The 18,796-nt window shown below is 35.3% G+C and overlaps 2 protein-coding genes across 14 annotated transcripts; both read left to right on the top strand.

Moving 5' to 3' along the window:
- The first annotated feature begins 2,558 nt into the window (after positions 1 to 2,558).
- LOC127151822 (E-selectin-like) lies at positions 2,559 to 8,063 on the top strand. 12 transcript variants are annotated; one of them, XM_051092156.1, is made up of 20 exons: positions 2,561 to 2,683; positions 2,773 to 2,830; positions 2,920 to 3,306; positions 3,571 to 3,681; positions 3,773 to 3,964; positions 4,045 to 4,236; positions 4,338 to 4,529; positions 4,613 to 4,804; positions 4,898 to 5,089; positions 5,174 to 5,365; positions 5,459 to 5,650; positions 5,735 to 5,926; positions 6,024 to 6,215; positions 6,300 to 6,491; positions 6,580 to 6,771; positions 6,880 to 7,062; positions 7,160 to 7,282; positions 7,395 to 7,416; positions 7,542 to 7,633; positions 7,767 to 8,063. In XM_051092156.1, the coding sequence occupies exons 1-19, from the start codon at positions 2,681 to 2,683 to the stop codon at positions 7,600 to 7,602; spliced, it is 3,060 nt and encodes a 1,019-aa protein (XP_050948113.1). In that variant the 5' UTR covers positions 2,561 to 2,680; the 3' UTR covers positions 7,603 to 7,633; positions 7,767 to 8,063. The 12 variants fall into 12 exon arrangements, with proteins under 12 accessions (XP_050948124.1, XP_050948123.1, XP_050948120.1 ...); XM_051092155.1 differs by having other exon boundaries at positions 2,562 to 2,683; positions 6,877 to 7,062; XM_051092167.1 differs by lacking the exons at positions 6,300 to 6,491; positions 6,580 to 6,771 and having other exon boundaries at positions 2,559 to 2,683; positions 6,877 to 7,062.
- A 6,661-nt stretch (positions 8,064 to 14,724) lies between these two features.
- Positions 14,725 to 18,702, top strand: LOC127183384 (E-selectin-like). Of its 2 annotated transcripts, XM_051139404.1 has the most exons (10): positions 14,725 to 14,823; positions 14,917 to 14,968; positions 15,057 to 15,128; positions 15,234 to 15,431; positions 15,596 to 15,703; positions 16,220 to 16,405; positions 16,509 to 16,688; positions 17,911 to 18,009; positions 18,097 to 18,118; positions 18,212 to 18,702. In XM_051139404.1, exons 1-10 carry the CDS (start codon positions 14,821 to 14,823, stop codon positions 18,294 to 18,296), a joined length of 1,005 nt encoding a protein of 334 aa, XP_050995361.1. In that variant the 5' UTR covers positions 14,725 to 14,820; the 3' UTR covers positions 18,297 to 18,702. The 2 variants fall into 2 exon arrangements, with proteins under 2 accessions (XP_050995361.1, XP_050995360.1); XM_051139403.1 differs by having other exon boundaries at positions 15,057 to 15,431.
- The last annotated feature ends 94 nt before the right edge of the window (positions 18,703 to 18,796 follow it).

The following is an 18,796-nucleotide window of genomic DNA, read 5'->3' as shown; positions in this document are numbered from 1 at the left end:
GAAATCATTTTAATATTCTGATTTGCTGCTTAAAAACATTTATTATTATTATTATTATTATTATGTTGTTGTTGTTGTTGTTGTTGTTGTTGTTGTTGTTGTTGTTGTTGTTGTTGTTGATGATGATGATGATGAAAACAGCTGAGCAGAATTTCTTCAGGATTCTTTTATGAATAGAAATTTATCTGAAAATAGAAATCTTTTGTAACAATGTAAATGTCTTTATCATCAGTTTTGATCAATTGAAAGCATCCTTGCTAAGTAAAAGTATTAATTTCTATAAAAAAATATACTGACTCCAAGCTTTTGAATGGTATAGTGTGTAATGTTACAAAGCTTTTTATTTCAGATAAATGCTGATCTTTGGATGAAGTATTCTAGTATTCTGGAAAAAAAAATTACTCAACTGTTTTAAACATTGATAATAATAATGATAATAATAATAATGTTTCTTGAACAGCAGATCAGCATATTAGAATGATTTCTGAAGGATCATGTGACACTGAAGACTGAAGTAATGATGTTGAAAATTTAGCTTTGACCACAGGAATGAATTACTTTTTTAAATATATTCAAATAGAAAGCAGTTATTTTAAATAATAAAAAATATTTCACAATATTACTACTTTTGCTGTGTTTTGGATCAAATAAATGTAGGCTTAGTGAGCAGAAGAGACTTTAAAAATACATTTAATAACATTTAAAATATTACTGTCCAAAAACTTTTGACTGGTAGTGTAGGCCTTCGTTGTGTTGTATGAAGGTCATTTAATTTTATCAGTTTGTCAATTATTGAAACTTTTCCTATCTCTTTTATATGGATGTTATTGTTTAATCTCTGTCCCAGACTTTTAGTCATAAACTGAAAACTGGACTGAATTTATCATAGTGTCACACTCCTGTGGACTGGTTTTGTGTTTTTCCTCTTGTATGCCCTTATTTGGTCTTTCCTGTTCCGTCTCTAATTATTACGTCACTGCTTAATCGATTTCACCTGTCTCCCCCTGATTAGTCTGTGTATTTAAGTTTGGTTTGTTCACTGTTTGGTTGTTGGTTCTTAAAGTCTTGTATGTTGTGTTTGCGTTTGATTCCCTGGTGTTCCTGTGGATTATTAAAATAAACTCTATGTTCTGAGCTCCTTGTTCCTACTCCTCATTCCCTGCACACCACGATGTGACACATAGGCCTAATATCATAATAAAAATGTTTATTAAATTAAAAAAATAAAAAATAAAACTATGACAATCCAAAGCACAACCATTAAACACACTTTTTTATTCTGCAGCTTTTCCTAGGAAGCTGTACTTTTGAAACAAAGAAAGTCAGCCTTTTAGCAAACATTAAAATGTTATTTCTATTGTCGTTATTTCCACATGTGCAATTTTAAATAATCCATTCTGCTTCTAGCTCAGTCTAATAATAACAATATCATTGTAATCAAATTAATCCACTCACTAATTATTTAGGTGAATAAAAACAATAGAAACAAACAACCTTCATTAAAGATGTTTATATCAGATTTGTTTTTAAATGGATATGTTTGTGTGAGTTTTAATATTGTATCAGAGAAGTTGATTTATTTATTTATGAATTATTTTGACACACATTTATTATTATTATTTTTTTTTTTTCCTTATTTTCTCACTAGTTATTTTACCTCATGACAGCTATTTCTGTAATACGGAAACTGGTACAACTCTGTGCAAACACATTAAACAAAGTAGCTTCCAAAAAGGGTCAAGGTCACACAAAAATCAAGCTGCAAAAACTAAAACCTCAAAACATGAAACCCCTGGGGATCTTAGATACAATAAAAGAAATTTGCCCATGTACATTTAATTACTGAACAAATACAATGCTTCAATTAAATACAATGATTCCTGTCTTACTTTTGATTTTTACTTTTAAAACGAATTGTGAATATTGTTGTGGGTGTTCCTTGTAATACTCTATAATAAGTTATTATTATTATTGTTATTATTATTTGTATTACTTGTGTATAATATCAGTTTATAGAATTAATTCATTGTCTTAAAATGTTAAGGTATATTTTCATTTACTACACAGAGTAGAAAAAGTCACCATTAATTGTATTCCCACGTAACTGGGAAGATACAGTAAAGGCACCAATGGAATAATTACTGGCAACCATTTCTAGGGATTCTCCTCTCAACCCATATTGTATCCCTCTTTCCTTTATAAACAAAGCTGAAGATATTAACAGGAAATGTGAGTGTTTCTGCCATTAATCTCCCTGTTGATTACTTTTTCGAAATGTTCTAATTGTATGCACAATTGTTAAAAAATCATTCATTAAAGTGTTATTTCTATTTCTGAATATACTGTGTAAATATGCTGTCATCCTGTTGTGGTCATATCAGCACCAAAAGCTTTAGAATATTTCCTGAGAGGTCACTTCCTTGCAAACTAATGCCTTGAGAGTGTAAAAAAAGGAAAGTGTTTCCTCCTTAATCAGTGTTAGAGAGGGGTATTTCCACAAACTACAATTCCATTGCTTTTACTGGCTGATGCCGCAAGTGGATCCGGGAAGGGAAGTCCTGAGCTCCTGTATAAAACCCCTAACAGAGTATATCCCAGACCACATGCTCAAATCAGAACCATCATATAGGTAAAGAAGTACAGAGACGACCATCAACAGGAGCGTTTCACATCACTGACAATGGTACGTAATGCATTTAAAAATATGCATTTCTGTCATTTTAGTATCAAGTTTTTTGTTAATCCAATTTATATAATTCTTTCATTTTGCAGGGCATCTTCAACAAAGTACCACTGCAATTTTTTGCTTCCCTTGTTCTTATTTATTCAGGTAAGAAAGCAAACCATACTAGTGTGTAAACTCAAATGAGTAAATACAACCTGTAGTTCACTCAAAATTGCAATGGTTTAATTCTGCAGTGTTAAACATATGGAGAGGCACCGCAGGCTGGTCATACCATTACTCAGAATCCCGTATGGACTGGGAATCTGCCAGACGCTGGTGCAGGGAGAAATTCACTGACATGGTAGCCATCCAGAACAAAGAAGAGATTTATCACCTCAACAGAATCCTTCCAAAAGTCGCTGGATATTACTGGATTGGTATTCGTAAAATTAGTGGCCGCTGGACCTGGGTGGGAACTAACAAGTTGCTTACCAATGAAGCTGAGAACTGGGCAGAAAAGGAGCCCAATAATGGAGGGAATAATGAAGACTGTGTGGAAATATACATTAAAAGAGAGAAAGATGAAGGCAAATGGAATGATGAATCCTGCTTGAAACAGAAAACTGCACTGTGCTACACAGGTAGGTTGTCTTCATGTTTTTTTTTAAGGCAGGGGTTTTCAATTTTTTATTTATGACTGCATTTTTACAAATGTGGAAATCATACAGCCCTGATATGATTTTGCGGACCCCCAGGCTATGGTTAGTGGACCCCACTTTAACAACCCCTGTTGTAATGTCTTCCAAACAATGCATTTTTCAGTTAAAATGGCAGTAAGGTCATTCTGCTGTATTTGTTGAATAAACGCATTCATCAATGAGTAATCATCTATTTTTCTTTCTCAGCTGCCTGCAAAGATGACTCCTGTGTCAGTGGTCATGGAGAGTGCGTCGAAACCATTAACAGCCATAAATGCTCATGCTTTGAGGGTTTCTATGGAGAGCGATGTGAACATGGTGGGTAATCTTTCTCTAGATACTGTTAACACATTTGTGATGACAATGAAGGTGTGAAATGTAACCATGTTACCTGTTTTCTGATTTTTAGTTGTAAAATGCAAACCGGAGCACGTCAGCCCACCAGATCATGCAAGCGTCCAGTGCTCTGATCCTAATGGAAATTCCTCATATGCCTCTCAGTGTGAATATTCCTGTGAAAAAGGTTATGAACTAAAGGGTTCCAGAACAACAAGATGCACTTCTACCACAAAGTGGTCAAGCAAACCACCAACCTGTGAACGTGAGTTGAATTTACATTGTGAAATGAGAACTACACATTTGATTAGATGCTTTTTAAAACACTTTGATATCTTTTTGCAGTTTTTCAATGTCCAGAGCTGACCAAACCACAGAAAGGCCAAATGCAGTGTCAACATCCAATGGGCAGCTTCAGCTACCAATCCACCTGTGAGTTTATGTGTGAAGAAGGATACACAATGCGAGACTCCAGCTCCTCTACACTTTTCTGTGGAGCAACGGGACACTGGAATGATTCACAACCCACTTGTGAAAGTAAGAAGAGTCTGAATTTACTTTAAAAAAGCAGTTTGCTATTTGCTCTTTAACTCTTCTGCTTATTAAGTTTAAACATTACCCTATTTTCTGATTTTCAGTTGTAAAATGCAAACCGGAGGATGTCACCCAACCAGATCATGCTATTGTCCGGTGCTCTCATCCTTCTGAAAATTTCTCATATGGCTCTCAGTGTGAATATTCCTGTGAAGAAGGTTATGAAGTAAAGGGTTCCAGAACGACAACATGCACTTCTACTACAGAGTGGTCAAAGAAACCACCAACCTGTGAACGTGAGTTGATTTTACGTTTGAAGTGAGAATTACACTTTTTAGAAACAAGTGTTTTTAAAAGCACTTTTGACATGTTTTTGCAGCTGTTCAATGCCCAGAGCTGACCAAACCACAGAAAGGCCAAATGCAGTGTCAACATCCAATGGGCAGCTTCAGCTACCAATCCACCTGTGAGTTTGTGTGTGAAGAAGGATACACGGTGCAAGACTCCAGCTCCTCTACACTTTTCTGTGAAGCAATGGGACACTGGAATGATTCACAACCCACTTGTGAAAGTAAGAAGAGTCATTATTTTAGCAAAAGTTCTGCTCTTTGCTCTTTAACATGCTCTTGGAGTTTAATAGTAATCCCCTTTTTCTGATTTTCAGTTATAAAATGCAAACCAGAGGACGTCAGCCCACCAGATCATGCAAGCGTCCAGTGCTCTGATCCTAATGGAAATTTCTCATATGGCTCTCAGTGTGAATATTCCTGTGAAGAAGGTTATGAACTAAAGGGTTCCAGAACGACAACATGCACCTCTACCACAGAGTGGTCAAGCAAACCACCAACCTGTGAACGTGAGCTGAATTTATGTTTTGAAATGAGAATTACACTTTTTAGAAACAAGTGTTTTTAAAAGCACTTTTGACATGTTTTTGCAGCTGTTCAATGTCCAGAGCTGACCAAACCACAGAAAGGCCAAATGCAGTGTCAACATCCAATGGGCAGCTTCAGCTACCAATCCACCTGTGAGTTTGTGTGTGAAGAAGGATACACGGTGCAAGACTCCAGCTCCTCTACACTTTTCTGTGAAGCAATGGGACACTGGAATGATTCACAACCCACTTGTGAAAGTAAGAAGAGTCATTATTTTAGCAAAAGTTCTGCTCTTTGCTCTTTAACATGCTCTTGGAGTTTAATAGTAATCCCCTTTTTCTGATTTTCAGTTATAAAATGCAAACCAGAGGACGTCAGCCCACCAGATCATGCAAGCGTCCAGTGCTCTGATCCTAATGGAAATTTCTCATATGGCTCTCAGTGTGAATATTCCTGTGAAGAAGGTTATGAACTAAAGGGTTCCAGAACGACAACATGCACCTCTACCACAGAGTGGTCAAGCAAACCACCAACCTGTGAACGTGAGCTGAATTTATGTTTTGGAATGACAATTACACTTTTTAGAAACAAGTGTTTTTAAAAGCACTTTTGACATGTTTTTGCAGTTGTTCAATGCCCAGAGCTGACCAAACCACAAAAAGGCCAAATGCAGTGTCAAGATCAAATGGGCATTTTCAGCTACCAATCCACCTGTGAGTTTATATGTGAGGAAGGATACAAGGTGCAAGACTCCAGCTCCTCCACACTGTTTTGTGAAGCAACGGGACGCTGGAATGATTCACAACCCACTTGTGAAAGTAAGAAGAGTCATTATTTTAGCAAAAATTCTGCTCTTTGCTCTTTAACATTTCTGCTCTTGGAGTTTAATAATAATTCCTTTTTTCTGATTTTCAGTTATAAAATGCAAACCAGAGGACGTCAGCCCACCAGATCATGCGAGTGTTCAGTGCTTTGATCCTAATGGAAATTCCTCATATGCCTCTCAGTGTGAATATTCCTGCGAAAAAGGTTATGAACTACAGGGTTCCAGAACGACAACATGCACCTCTACCACAGAGTGGTCAAGCAAACCACCAACCTGTGAACGTGAGTTGATTTTACGTTTTGAAATGAGAATTACACTTTTTAGAAACAAGTGTTTTTAAAAGCACTTTTGACATGTTTTTGCAGTTGTTCAATGCCCAGAGCTGACCAAACCACAGAAAGGCCAAATGCAGTGTCAACATCCAATGGGCAGCTTCAGCTACCAATCCACCTGTGAGTTTGTGTGTGAAGAAGGATACACGGTGCAAGACTCCAGCTCCTCTACACTTTTCTGTGGAGCAACGGGACACTGGAATGATTCACAACCCACTTGTGAAAGTAAGAAGTCATTATTTTAGCAAAAGGTCTGCTCTTTAACATTTCTACATTTGGAGTTTAATAATAATTCCCTTTTTCTGATTTTCAGTTATAAAATGCAAACCAGAGGACGTCAGCCCACCAGATCATGCTAGCGTCCAGTGCTCTCATCCTTCTGAAAATTTCTCATATGGCTCTCAGTGTGAATATTCCTGTAAAGAAGGTTATGAACTAAAGGGTTCCAGAACGACAACATGCACTTCTACTACAGAGTGGTCAAGCAAACCACCAACCTGTGAACGTGAGTATCATTTATATTGTGCAAACAAAAAAACATTTGAAGCTTTCATGAAAAATATCTAAAAAATTATCATACTAAACACTTTGTCTTTTCTCAACTCTGTAGCAGTGGTCTGCCCACAACTTCCTGAGCCAATCAACAGCTATATGAACTGCTCATCTGAAGAACCCACCGTTGGTACCTTCTGCACCTTCAGCTGTCATGAAGGCCACCAACTTGAAGACCTCAGTAACAGGATAGTGATTTGCAACTACAACGGGAGCTGGTCAGGGGAAGTGGCAGTGTGTCAAGGTAAACAGCTGATAGCGACTGGGATCCAGATATGTCAATTTGGTGATCAAGTTAGAAAGACAGTCTACAACTTATGTCCTTTTATTTGTATTTTCAGCTCATCCTGATACCTCTACATCACTCTTGGAAGCAACAGAAGTGACGATTGGGGTTTCAAGCGCTATGAGCGCCTCCAGTCTAGGCTTAGTTCTCTGGTTACTGAAGAGAATGAGGAGAAAAGGTGAGCCAGTCTACTAAGTTTGTTGAGTTTCTGAATATGTTCATGCATATAATTCTTTAATAATATACTGGAAATGATTTAAAATGCTAAATTCTGTCTTTTTGTTTTTCAGCTGACAATTTTGACCTGAACAGGTGAGATATGTCTTATTTTGCATTTATACTTTTCTTGCATCATTACTGTTATTATGTATCAGTATTGGTTTATAAATACAGGACTATATCCTGTTTAACTCTGCTTTTGTCTATTTAATTTTTAGTACCTCAGATATTGAAGAGCCACCACAGTCTTATAAGAACAGTGCTGAAAGTCTCATATAGAGCAAAATAGCATCAAACTACGGCATACATGGTAAGCATATATTCCTCATTCACATATACATGCCAGTATGTGTAATGATAATGATAATGATGTAATGTGTAATGAACAACTTATTCCAGTGAACAATTCATTATAAAACTCAATATAACTTTCTTTTTCACAGGACTCACAACTGCCTTGCTGGACATAAATGATTGAGATGCTTGGATATTTTTAAACTCATTCTGATGGGCATTATCAGTTACTTGGCTGAAAGTCCTAACAGTCCTAACTGAATACAATCTCTACTTCCTAACGGAAGCTTTTATTACTTACTTGACTGAACATATTGTTCTGTACTGTTTAAATCTACTCTTTTTATGTTATTAATATGCATTTTTGTACTATTTATTGTCCCAAAATTGTATTGGTCCTATTAAGCTATTTTTACATGTAAACCAATAAAGTGTGACTTTTATGATGTCATGACTTGGGTGTTTGAATGCATTTTCCACTTTCAAATAAGTGTCCAAAAGTACACATTTATCATTTTTTAACATCAAAGCATAAAAGAGCATTTAGTGTGATTGGTCATTCCATCTGTAGAACCATCAGCAGTACATTTGAACCGTAAAGAGACCTAAAAATGAATTTCTCACCATGTTGTTTAAACCTGTAAGACCTTTGTTTATCTTCAGAAAACAAATTAAGATATTGTTGATGAAATCAGAGAGCTTTCTGGCCCTGCATAGACAGCAGCGCAACTATCACGTTCAAGGCATGTTCAAGGCGGTGCTGCTGACGCAGGAGTCGGCGTTCTAGTCGACGCAGAATCCGAATGCATTGTGCCTTGGTTAAAATCAGACACATTCTTGTGAACAGGCGTCGAAGACTGACACGGAAAAGAAAAATTGTTGAATAAAGTTATTTTTGTTTTCTTTACGCTTAAAAAGTATTCTCATAGCTTTATAAAATAAAGGTTTAACCACTGATGTCACAAGGATTATTTTAAAGATCTCCTCTTAAAGATCTCTCCTGTGCCTTGAAAGTGTCAGTTGCATTGCTGACTATGCAGTGTGAGAAAGCTCTCAGATTGCATCAAAAATATCTCAGGTCTTATGGGTTTGGAATGACATGAGGGTGAGTAATTAATGGCAGAATTTTCATTTTTGGGTGAACTATCATTTTAACACCTAAATAAAAGCTGGAAGTGAGGCCACGCTTCTCTTCCTTTATCTTTCCTCACTTGTAAGTCCAAAAGCTATTAGCATTATTATTGCAGGGAGAGGTTTTGTGATGTTCATCATGAACATATCCTGTGATTGTCCTTCCTTGAAGCTGTGTATAATCATGGACTGTTCGTTTGTTATAGATTTTTAGTGGGTTAACTATTACAGAAATATCTTTTTAGAGGTTAAATTGTCTTTTGAACGATGCTATAAATTAATCATGTTTTATTATTTGTATACTTTTATGAGGAGTGTGGTCTTATGTTGTTGTATGATAATCAAAATGATCTAATCATTATATGCATCTCAGCGCCATTCTCCTGCAATAGATGATTTTATGAAATGATAAAAGAACATTAAAGTTAACCAGCAATTTACAAAAAGTGAAATTCTTGGCCAGGAGGTTGTCACTTCATGTCTATTCTTTCAAGCCTCTGAGGAAACAAGCTTTGATTTAATGCTAATGACTGATATATATGGTGGGAAAGCCCAGTGTGCTAACAGTTCAGTTGCTGTTCTGTATTTTCAGTTTTATTTCCAGTTAGTAATTGTAGTGCTTCAACTTGTACTTATTTCAGTTAGTTTAGTGAACAGTAATAACCCTGGTCATTTTAGTGAACGGTAATTTTAGTGAACAGTAATAACCCTGGTCAGGACTTACTTAGAAAAGCTCTTATGAGCGTAGTTTCGATCTGCTTTTTGATTTCCGAAGCTAAGAAAATGGCTTTAATCATACAAATAGTGAGCATTTATTTCTCATGCACATATACAGGCCAGTATGTGTATGTGACATAGTTTATTCCAGACTAAGACCATTTTATTTTTGAAAATGACTTATCATTTCCCTAGAGGACCCCTTTATTTATTGGCTGGGGTGGATTACATTGAAGCTGCCTATATATGAATTTTAGATCATCGAAAATGGTACAGGATGAGCACTGTCTAATTGTTAAAATAGACTAGGGTCAACCTTAAGAAGCTACAAGAATACAGATTTACTTTATTCAAATATTTCTTAATTTGTTTTCCGTAAAAAAGAACAAAGGTCTTACGTGTTTGGAACAACATGAGGATGACTTCATTTTTGGGTGGGCTACCCTTTAATTTCTCTTTGACTGAAGAATGAAAGACGTATACATCTCGGATGGCCTGAAGATGAGTATGAATGAATAATCAGGAAATGTTTATTTTTGGGTGAACTACTCCTTTAAATTATTTGTAAATGTAGACCAGTAAAGTTTGACTTTAATGACATCATAAGTGTTTCAATGCATTTTGCAATTTCAGAGGAGAGCTTAAACGTTCAAAAGCATAAATGTATCATTTTTGAACACCAATGCCTAAATAAATACCAAGTGTGATTGATCGTTCAGTTTGTGTAAACGATCAGTCATATATTTGAATTTTAACACCTAAATAAAGGCTGGGAAGTAACTCACTGTTCTCTTTATCTTTCGTCACCTTTAAGTGCATGAACTAATTAGCATTGTGAATGCATTGAAAGGTTTTGTTTAGATAACCCAAGTCATGTTCATCTGGACGTATCCTGTGACTGTGTCATTCCCTGAAGCTGCGTATAAATGAGGGAGTGTATGTTTGTTATATATTTTTAGTGGGTTAGCTTTTACAGAAATACCTTTCAGAGGTTAAAGTCTTATTTGAACGATCCTTGCCATAAATGACCCACATTTTATTATTTTTATTCTTTTGTAAATATATGATGATTGTGGTCGAATGTTGTTTGATTACCAAAATCATCTAATTATGCATCTCAGCGCCATTCTCTTTTTGCAAGACAGAATTTTACGGAAAAATAAAACAACATCAAGAGATAAGCGCTTTTCGAAAAGTGACGTTGTTTCCAGGGTGTAACATAATGTTTATTCTTTCGCACCTGTGAAGAAACATCCTGCAATTTAATGTTACTGACTGATATATATTCCTCTATGGTACCGTGTTGCCTCCAGGCAACATGGCCTATTTTTGTTTCTTTAAAGAAAATGAGAAACTTTTTAATTGATCAATCTATCTCAGTAAAGAAGAAGTCAAACACTGATAAATGGAATTACAAAAAGGTGGTAAGGCGACCCATAGGGGTCCATTTTGTTTCCACTTTCAGGACATGTGCGCATGTCACATGACTCCCTATTTTCTCCAACGAAAAGTGCATTTTTCATCAATTTTCATCCATATAATTGCAGGCAAAAAATCTGAGTCACCTTCACTGGTTAGTAAAGAAGCATTTTCAAAAACTTTACATAATATATCATCAAATATATCAAAGGAAATTACAAAAACTGCATGTTGCCTCAGGGCAACATTGTACCATAATGGTATCACATATGGCCGTACCAGGCTTATAGAATACACGTGCGATCATGATATTAAAATATTATTTTCGAACGTACCTTCGGAATTTCATTACTGACATCTTCACCACCGAGTCTTTGCAAAGGTCTTATAGTGCATCCATAACCAAAGTAATCAAAAACAAATTATTCAAAGTATTAATTAACAAATTACAATTATTATTTTATGCATATAGAACCTCAGCAGCTGTTCATAAGTTTGAAATATCTTTCAGTGTTATACTACCCATTGTATTGATTACACAGGATAGAAAAAATGTTATAGAATTAGTAATTTCTACTGTTTTGAACCATGCATGTTTTTCTGTACTTTTACTAAAAGTGCATGGAAACTAAAAATGTTTCGCCTGATGAGGACAAACATATATGGTTGATAAAACACAATAATAATAATAATAAGAGGAAGAAGAAGAAGAGCCAGTAGAATAAGTACCGTTTTATAACCTTCTGTTAAGTTGCATTAACCAATTTGGCAAACAGACACAATTTTAGCCAATAACACATTTATTTAGTTTTAGCTTGTCTACACAAGATCTTTTATCTACACAAAATAAATAAATTCATTTATCCAAATTCATTAATACATCAATTTATTCATCCATGCTGTAGTAGCAGTCCATAGTACAGAAGCCATCAAACACTCCGTTAGAATAGAACGCTGTGAAAACCCCCTTTTTCTGATGCATTCAGTATTCTTCTTCATACACAACATCCAGATGAATCTGTTTTAGCAGGTTTGATGGTGGCTGGATTAAAGAAAAAAACATGTACCCCTGGTTTCACAGAGAAAGCTTAAACCTAGTCCCAGACTAAAATGTAAATCTGAGCTGTTTCACCTGAAAGAAATTTGCACTGACTGATCTTAAAATATATCAGTACCTTTGTATTGTCTCAAGATGCACACCAGTAATGTTTTTTTTTTTTCTAAGGCATGTTTATAAAAATTACTTAAATGGCCTAATCCTGGTTTAGTCTAAGCCCTGTCTGTGAAACCAGGCCATAAAATGATAGATGACATAAACAATTTTAAATGAGAAATTACATCAAATCTAGGTTAGTAAAATACTTACAATATTCAATCATACATCAGCAAGACAAGTCCATAGCTAAACAAAAACGAAACACAGCAACAACAAAAACAATGTTGAAAAGTACACATATATTTTTGCAACATTGTAAATCATAATTACTAATTTATATCTATGAAATTACATTTACAGATTACATAAATGTTTTAAGAAAAAGGTAGTGAAAACACATGAATATTTGTAATACTTAAAAAAAAATTTTTGTAAAAAAAAAAAAAAATTGTGTAAAAACATTGTACATCTATACCAGTGGTTCTCAAAGAAGTACCTGTAGTGATACTCAGACTCCCTCTACTGGTACACAGAGGAATCACTAAATTAATTATAAGGTAATGTTAAAACACAATACATTTGAACTTAATCTTTATTTAAGTACATTTACATACTGATCTACACAAAGCGACAATTTACAGCCACTTCCTTTCCAAGTATCTATCAATTATTAGGGTTAGTTGTTGCAGCCCTTGATGCATGATTTTTTTTTATTACTATTAGAATTTTTACTGGCAATGTTTTTAATAGAGCTTTACATGATAGCATGTGTTTTACATTTTAAATTGTTTGTTAACCTACTTCAACTGAGTCTATATGTGTCATTAAGAAAAGGATAGCCAAAGATGTAACGTGTGGCCAAGTATGGTGATCCATACTCGGACTTTGTGCTCTGCATTTAACCCATCCAAGTGTGTACACATATAGCAGTGAGTAGTGAACACACACCCAGAACAGTGGGCAGGTGGGTTCTTTTTGCTGCTGTGCCCGCAGATCAGTGGGGGTTCGGTGCTCAAGGGTCTCACCTCAGTCGTGGTATTGAAGGTGGAAGAGAGTATTGTACATTCACTCCCTCCACCGACTCTGCCTGCCGGTACCGAGACTCAAACCTGTGATCTTTGGGTTACACGTCTGACTTTCTAACAATTAGGCCATGATTGCCCAAGCCTTCGACTTTTTTGTGTCTTGAAGGAAAAAAAAAGAAAGAGAGAGAGATTTACAAAGTGCTAAATGTCATCACTTTAGGTTTATTATAATTTAATAGAACTGATGTGATTGCCAGTTTAAATTTCATATAAATTCATATAAACCATGACTCACCGAAGACTCCAGGGAGAACCCCTGCACTGGAATGCCCTGGGTAATGTTTGCAAAATAGAAATTAATTGCAGTCTTTTGCAGAAACATCAACCTGCCATAAAAATATAATACAAACAACAGTAAAATTGTGCACAATGTATATTTTATAAGAAATGTGTCTACACAATATGTTATAACTGGATATTATTATTAGTAGTAACAGTATATATTACAAATGTATTTTAGTATTACTATTACTATTTTTATATTCTCTTCTCGCTCATATACCGAACGGCTGTGGAATATGTTTCTCTTTGTTTTGTATATTTCTTTTTGTTGTTGTTATGGTTGTTTGCCTCTATTTTCCGTTATGTCTTCTGACATATTTTGAATTTGACACATTTTCAATAAAAAAATAAATCTATAACACATCAGAACAACAGACACAATTACAAATAGTAAAATAAACTGTTTGACGTACGTATCATGATAACATTTCAAATGTAACACTGCCGTTCACGTTATTACTTATCACATTAACAAATTATCTTAACGTGGATATCATCAAATATACTTACGTTCATGATGAATTGCGCGAAGCCTGTGACGTTGCAAACGTCCAAGTATCTTGTGTCTTTCACATCTTTTAAAAACATTGTTTGCACAAAATGGACATCGATTCAAGCTTTGATGTAAATACAGTCGTTGCTTTGTCTGACAGTAACGTGTGTGTCAACAACATCCAAGAACTTATAATTGTTAATAAACAAATCAGCCAGTGTAGGTATGGCTGATACCTTTATTTATTGGGTCAAAATCAAATCTTAAAACAAAAGAAATTCCTCCAACTTCTTGGAAGAGATGAAAAGGAATACTAAACCATAAAGATTGTTCATCTCTTACAAACATTTGTAGCCATTTTAACTTAGTAACTCCATTCATTGCTCCAAAATCAATAACATTCAATCCTCCTTCCTCCATTAACCATATCACCTTTCCGAATCAAATGTTGCTTATTGTTCCAAACAAAGTCATAATGAATTCGGTTTATTTGCTTAATACACCTGTCTGGAACCACTAATGAATATGCTGGGTAAATTAATCTTGATATCCCTTCCATCTCTGTTAATTAATGTTCTCCCAAAAATTGAAATATTTCTTTGTAACCAGCTATTCAAAATTATTTTTTTTGTACAATAAGCTATCGCAGTTATGCGACTTACCGCCGCCATGTTTGGTAATACTATGGTTACTGCTGATTGGCCAACGCAGAAGCTCCTTTGACCAATGAGAAACCTTTTGACACGCCCTCTACCTTTTGGCACGCCCATTGCTCCATCCCACAGTTATCCCTACTTGAGGAGTTTTTAGAGCAAAAGAGACTTTCTGCGAGAACAGACTGCTGAAATGCAACTAGAGCTGCGACGAACAATATTCTACTAAAACCACGTGATTCAGTTGAAAGGTGACTAAAAAGAACCATGGTATGTATCATGAAACTTTGCATTTCATTTGAACCTTTTTGGTTCAAAACAAACCTTTGTATTGACAATTAAGTGGTTGTTTTTATTGTTCAGACTGGAGGTGTTGTGCACATAGGAGTTTTGATGCATCTCTTTTTGACATTGGGTAAGTGAATTCTACATTGATCATCCTTCCAGAATAAAATAAATTTGAGAAATAAATTAACTTTAACTTTTGTTGTCCAACATTTTAGTCAGTGTTGAAGGATGGACGTATCACTTCTTGGACAACGAGACAATGACCTGGAATCATACAAGAACATACTGTCAGAAACATTACACAGACATTGTGATGGTCTATGATGAAAATGTAACACGTTTCCTTCAAGAAAAGTTAACAAAAAAATCTTCATCTCCCTACTACTGGATAGGGATGCAAAAGATCAATGGCAATTGGACGTGGGTTGCCAATGGACAAACTGCGAACTATGAAAACTGGGCAGACAATGAGCCCAACAACAACCTGTCTAATGAAAACTGTGTTGAATTGTACATCTCCAAAGGCAACAATAGTGGAAAGTGGAACGATGAAAGTTGTGAATATAAGAAGCATCCTGTATGCCAGACAGGTAAGGAGTTGGAGATTAAAGGTGCCTTACTTGTTCAGTTAGTTGTTTTCCAATTAGAGCACGTTTAAAACCTTAATCTAATAGAGACATTTCTAATACAGAAAAAACGACTGTTTTATAGTCCAAAAAGGATGTTTTTCATAAATCTATGCATTTTCTTTCAGCACAATGTCCAAACAGTACATGCACTGTTAGACAGGACTGCATAGAGCAAGTCAACAACATTACCTGCGTGTGTAAACCAGGTTTTTCTGGGCCAAAGTGTGAAAAAGGTCAGAACCATTATTGTTTGAACAGACACACAAAAGTGTGAAAAATTCACCTGTTGAAATATCCGCTAAGGATGTGAAATATATTATAATTTAATAGCAGTTTTCAGCTGGTCGCTCGTGACCCAGGATTTGTTCTGACGGGGCTAGGGAAATGCTATATAATCCTGAATGTATAATTTTATGATAATCTATACTTAAAAGAACATTTCACCTAAAAATGAAAATTAGCTGAAAATGAACTCACCCTCAGGCTATCCAAGATGTAGTTCTTCATTAGAAGAGTTTTGTAGAAATTTAGCATTCAGTACAGTACATCACTTAATCAGCAATGGATCCTCTGCAGTGAATGGGTGCCGTCAGAATAAGAACTGATAAAAACATCTCTGATGAAGAAACAAACTCATCTACAGCTTGTATGTTAAGGATGAGTAAATATCCTGCAATTTTTCATTATTTGGTGAACAAACTCCTTTAAACATTTCTTGATCATGCAGTCATTTTTCTCTCTCTCTCCAGTCGTTTCATGTGAGCAACTCTCTGCACCACCGCATGTTAGGATGGAATGCTCCGGTCCGTATGGGAATCGTTCCCTCAAATCAACCTGTAAATTTTCATGTGCTGGTGGATATAAACTGACTGGTAAAGCTGAGCTCAAATGCAGTTCCTCAGGTGCATGGAGCGCACCACCTCCTTCATGTGCAGGTGCAATATGTATTTCAAAGTTATGATTCTGTGTTAACATCAAAATGTCTTTTATTATGTAAATGAATACATGTAAGATTAAGTTGAAGTTTTTGTGTTGTAGCGGAGTGTTTTCCTGTTCTTTTGTTTGGTGGTGGATTGCTGAACTGCACTGAAGGACATGACGGCAACAGATCTGCCTGTAGAGTACAGTGTCCACCTGGTCATTTGCTGCTGGGTTTTGCTGAGTTCACCTGCAGAGCTGATGGCACATGGGAGTCTTCCTTTCCACTAATGTGTGCAAGTGAGGAGTCTGCTCTTTTTAGTTGTGTGCCACAGATATTGAGTATAATGAGAGTAGCATGTAATAATAGTAGGTAATAATAAGGGTGTTTATTTTTTATTATTTTGGTAAACGTTTAAACAGGTAGTCCATCCAGAAATGAAAATTCTGTCATTAAATACTCACCATCATGTCGCTCCAAACCCATAAGACGTTTGTTCATCTTCTGAAAACAAAATAAGATATTTTTGATGTAATCTGAGAGCTTTCCGAGTGACTATATTGTGCACAAAGAAAACAAAAATAATTACTTTATTCAACCATTTCCTCTCCACCATATCAGTCTCCGCCATGCGTTCAGGGGAGTACCACATGATCTCCTGATCTCTTCATATCATATACAAGAACAATAGAGGGTTTGAACTTATGTCACAGTTTGGTCAGTTACCTGGATGCATGGCCATATTGGCGATACTTGGATGTAAACAACAGTATGGACTGCATGGTAAATATACTACTGAATAGATTGTTCTGCCAATTTATGCTGTCTAAACCATAGAAAAAAACATGTGGAAGCTGCTAAATCATATAGAGAACATACAAGCAGTATTATTTAAGATATCAGCCTAATATTTCACCTACCTGACTGGAGATGATAAGCACAAACATAAATGTTGTCAAGATTCTTGCCCTGGAAATCCTGGTTCAGTTTGGCCAAACACAAACTCCTTTTGTTCCTTTGACAGTTTTTTGGATTCTTGATTTGTTATAGCTTTTGGCAGTCTATAGTACTCCAAGTGTTTTTCCTGGTCCAACCGATTAGTACAGCCCAAAACATGATAATAATTTACCATTTTCAGCAGCAATAATCAGAAAAATATGCAAGTTTCATTCAGTTCAGTGGCATTGTTTACATTCAGTGCCGCCAATATGTCTGATTGATGACGTGTTATGAAAACACTGTATTTGCAGATTTTAAAGAAACTGTATTAAAGTTGTTAACTTTTAAGTCAGTTTCAAAATCATTCTGATGGTATATTGGCTTCTAATAAGGTGAATCAGTTCTGTTTCTTTCCCACACTCCCAGTCAAACACGAAATTCAGGTGCAAAATTCTGTGAGGAAGACAGATTACTTTAAGCCAGCAACAAATGACGTCATTGACAACGATACCGATATATTTATGAGAGTGAACATTCTGGCATAAAATGAATTCCTAATAGACTTGTTATATCTTTCTTCAGGTTATGTCCATTTTCTAACTGCTCTTTTGGCATGTTTTGTCATCTCACTGTTGTGTTGCTGTTTTTGCTGTTTGTTTTGTTGCTTCAACTGCAGAAGAAGTGAGTATACTATACTACAAGTTTTGAAGAGTGTATCAAATATCAAACAATTCATTGCAAAGAGAAAAATATATCTATTTTTTGCAGGTAAAAAGCCAGTGAGTTTGAGGTAAATTATGTTCAGTTCAAAAGTTTTTTAATCCAGTTCACTGATGTAGATAGGCTATTAATAGAAATCTTACTCCTCTATGTTTTCTTGCAGAATTCAACAAGAAACGGTGAATCCAGCATATGAAGCAGAACAAACACCACTAGAGGGCCCTGTTATTCAGCATAAACATTTTTAATCAGTAAACTATCGAGATTTGCTACTAACTAGGGGATAATTGAGTGCATCTTTTATTTCTATAGTTTCTTATCTTTATTCTAATCCCCCTCTTTATATATAGTCATGTTAACATGTTATTTAAACTGTAATTTTGAAATTTACAATTTTGTAGTACTTGAAAATGTACAAATAAAGTGAGGGAAAAAAACTTTCTCATCTGGATGTCTGAACTGGTTTTGACTCAAATCTTCTGTGCATTCTTTTTTAGAATCTTTGAGCAAATATAAAATAGTCAATCAACTCTTTGTCAATTTTGCTCAAAAATGCTATATGTTGTGTATTGTTGTAAAAAAAAAAAAAACAGTGTGAGCTGGAGAATGTGTGACATTAAAAATAATAAACTATTTCTGGCATAAAACAACAGTCTCTTAAACACTCTTGTGTTGCTTTTCCTTTTATGGCAGCACTATTACACAATTTCCCATTACTTAGTTCCTATACAGTGCCTGAGTCTGAATA

Source organism: Labeo rohita, chromosome 20, assembly GCF_022985175.1.
Source record: "Labeo rohita strain BAU-BD-2019 chromosome 20, IGBB_LRoh.1.0, whole genome shotgun sequence".
In the NCBI taxonomy this organism is placed as follows: Eukaryota; Metazoa; Chordata; class Actinopteri; order Cypriniformes; family Cyprinidae; genus Labeo; species Labeo rohita.
The sequence above is the reverse complement of the archived record's forward strand: the minus strand, read 5'-3'. Positions and strand labels throughout refer to the sequence as shown.

Bases quoted from the DNA above. Each gene is read 5' to 3' on its own strand.
- LOC127183384 (XM_051139403.1), top strand. The intron at 15,432-15,595 runs GTAAGGAGTTGG...ATTTTCTTTCAG, and splicing joins GCATCCTGTATGCCAGACAG to CACAATGTCCAAACAGTACA. The intron at 15,704-16,219 runs GTCAGAACCATT...CTCTCTCTCCAG, and splicing joins TGGGCCAAAGTGTGAAAAAG to TCGTTTCATGTGAGCAACTC.
- LOC127151822 (XM_051092155.1), top strand. The intron at 4,237-4,337 runs GTAAGAAGAGTC...TCTGATTTTCAG, and splicing joins TTCACAACCCACTTGTGAAA to TTGTAAAATGCAAACCGGAG. The intron at 6,492-6,579 runs GTAAGAAGTCAT...TCTGATTTTCAG, and splicing joins TTCACAACCCACTTGTGAAA to TTATAAAATGCAAACCAGAG.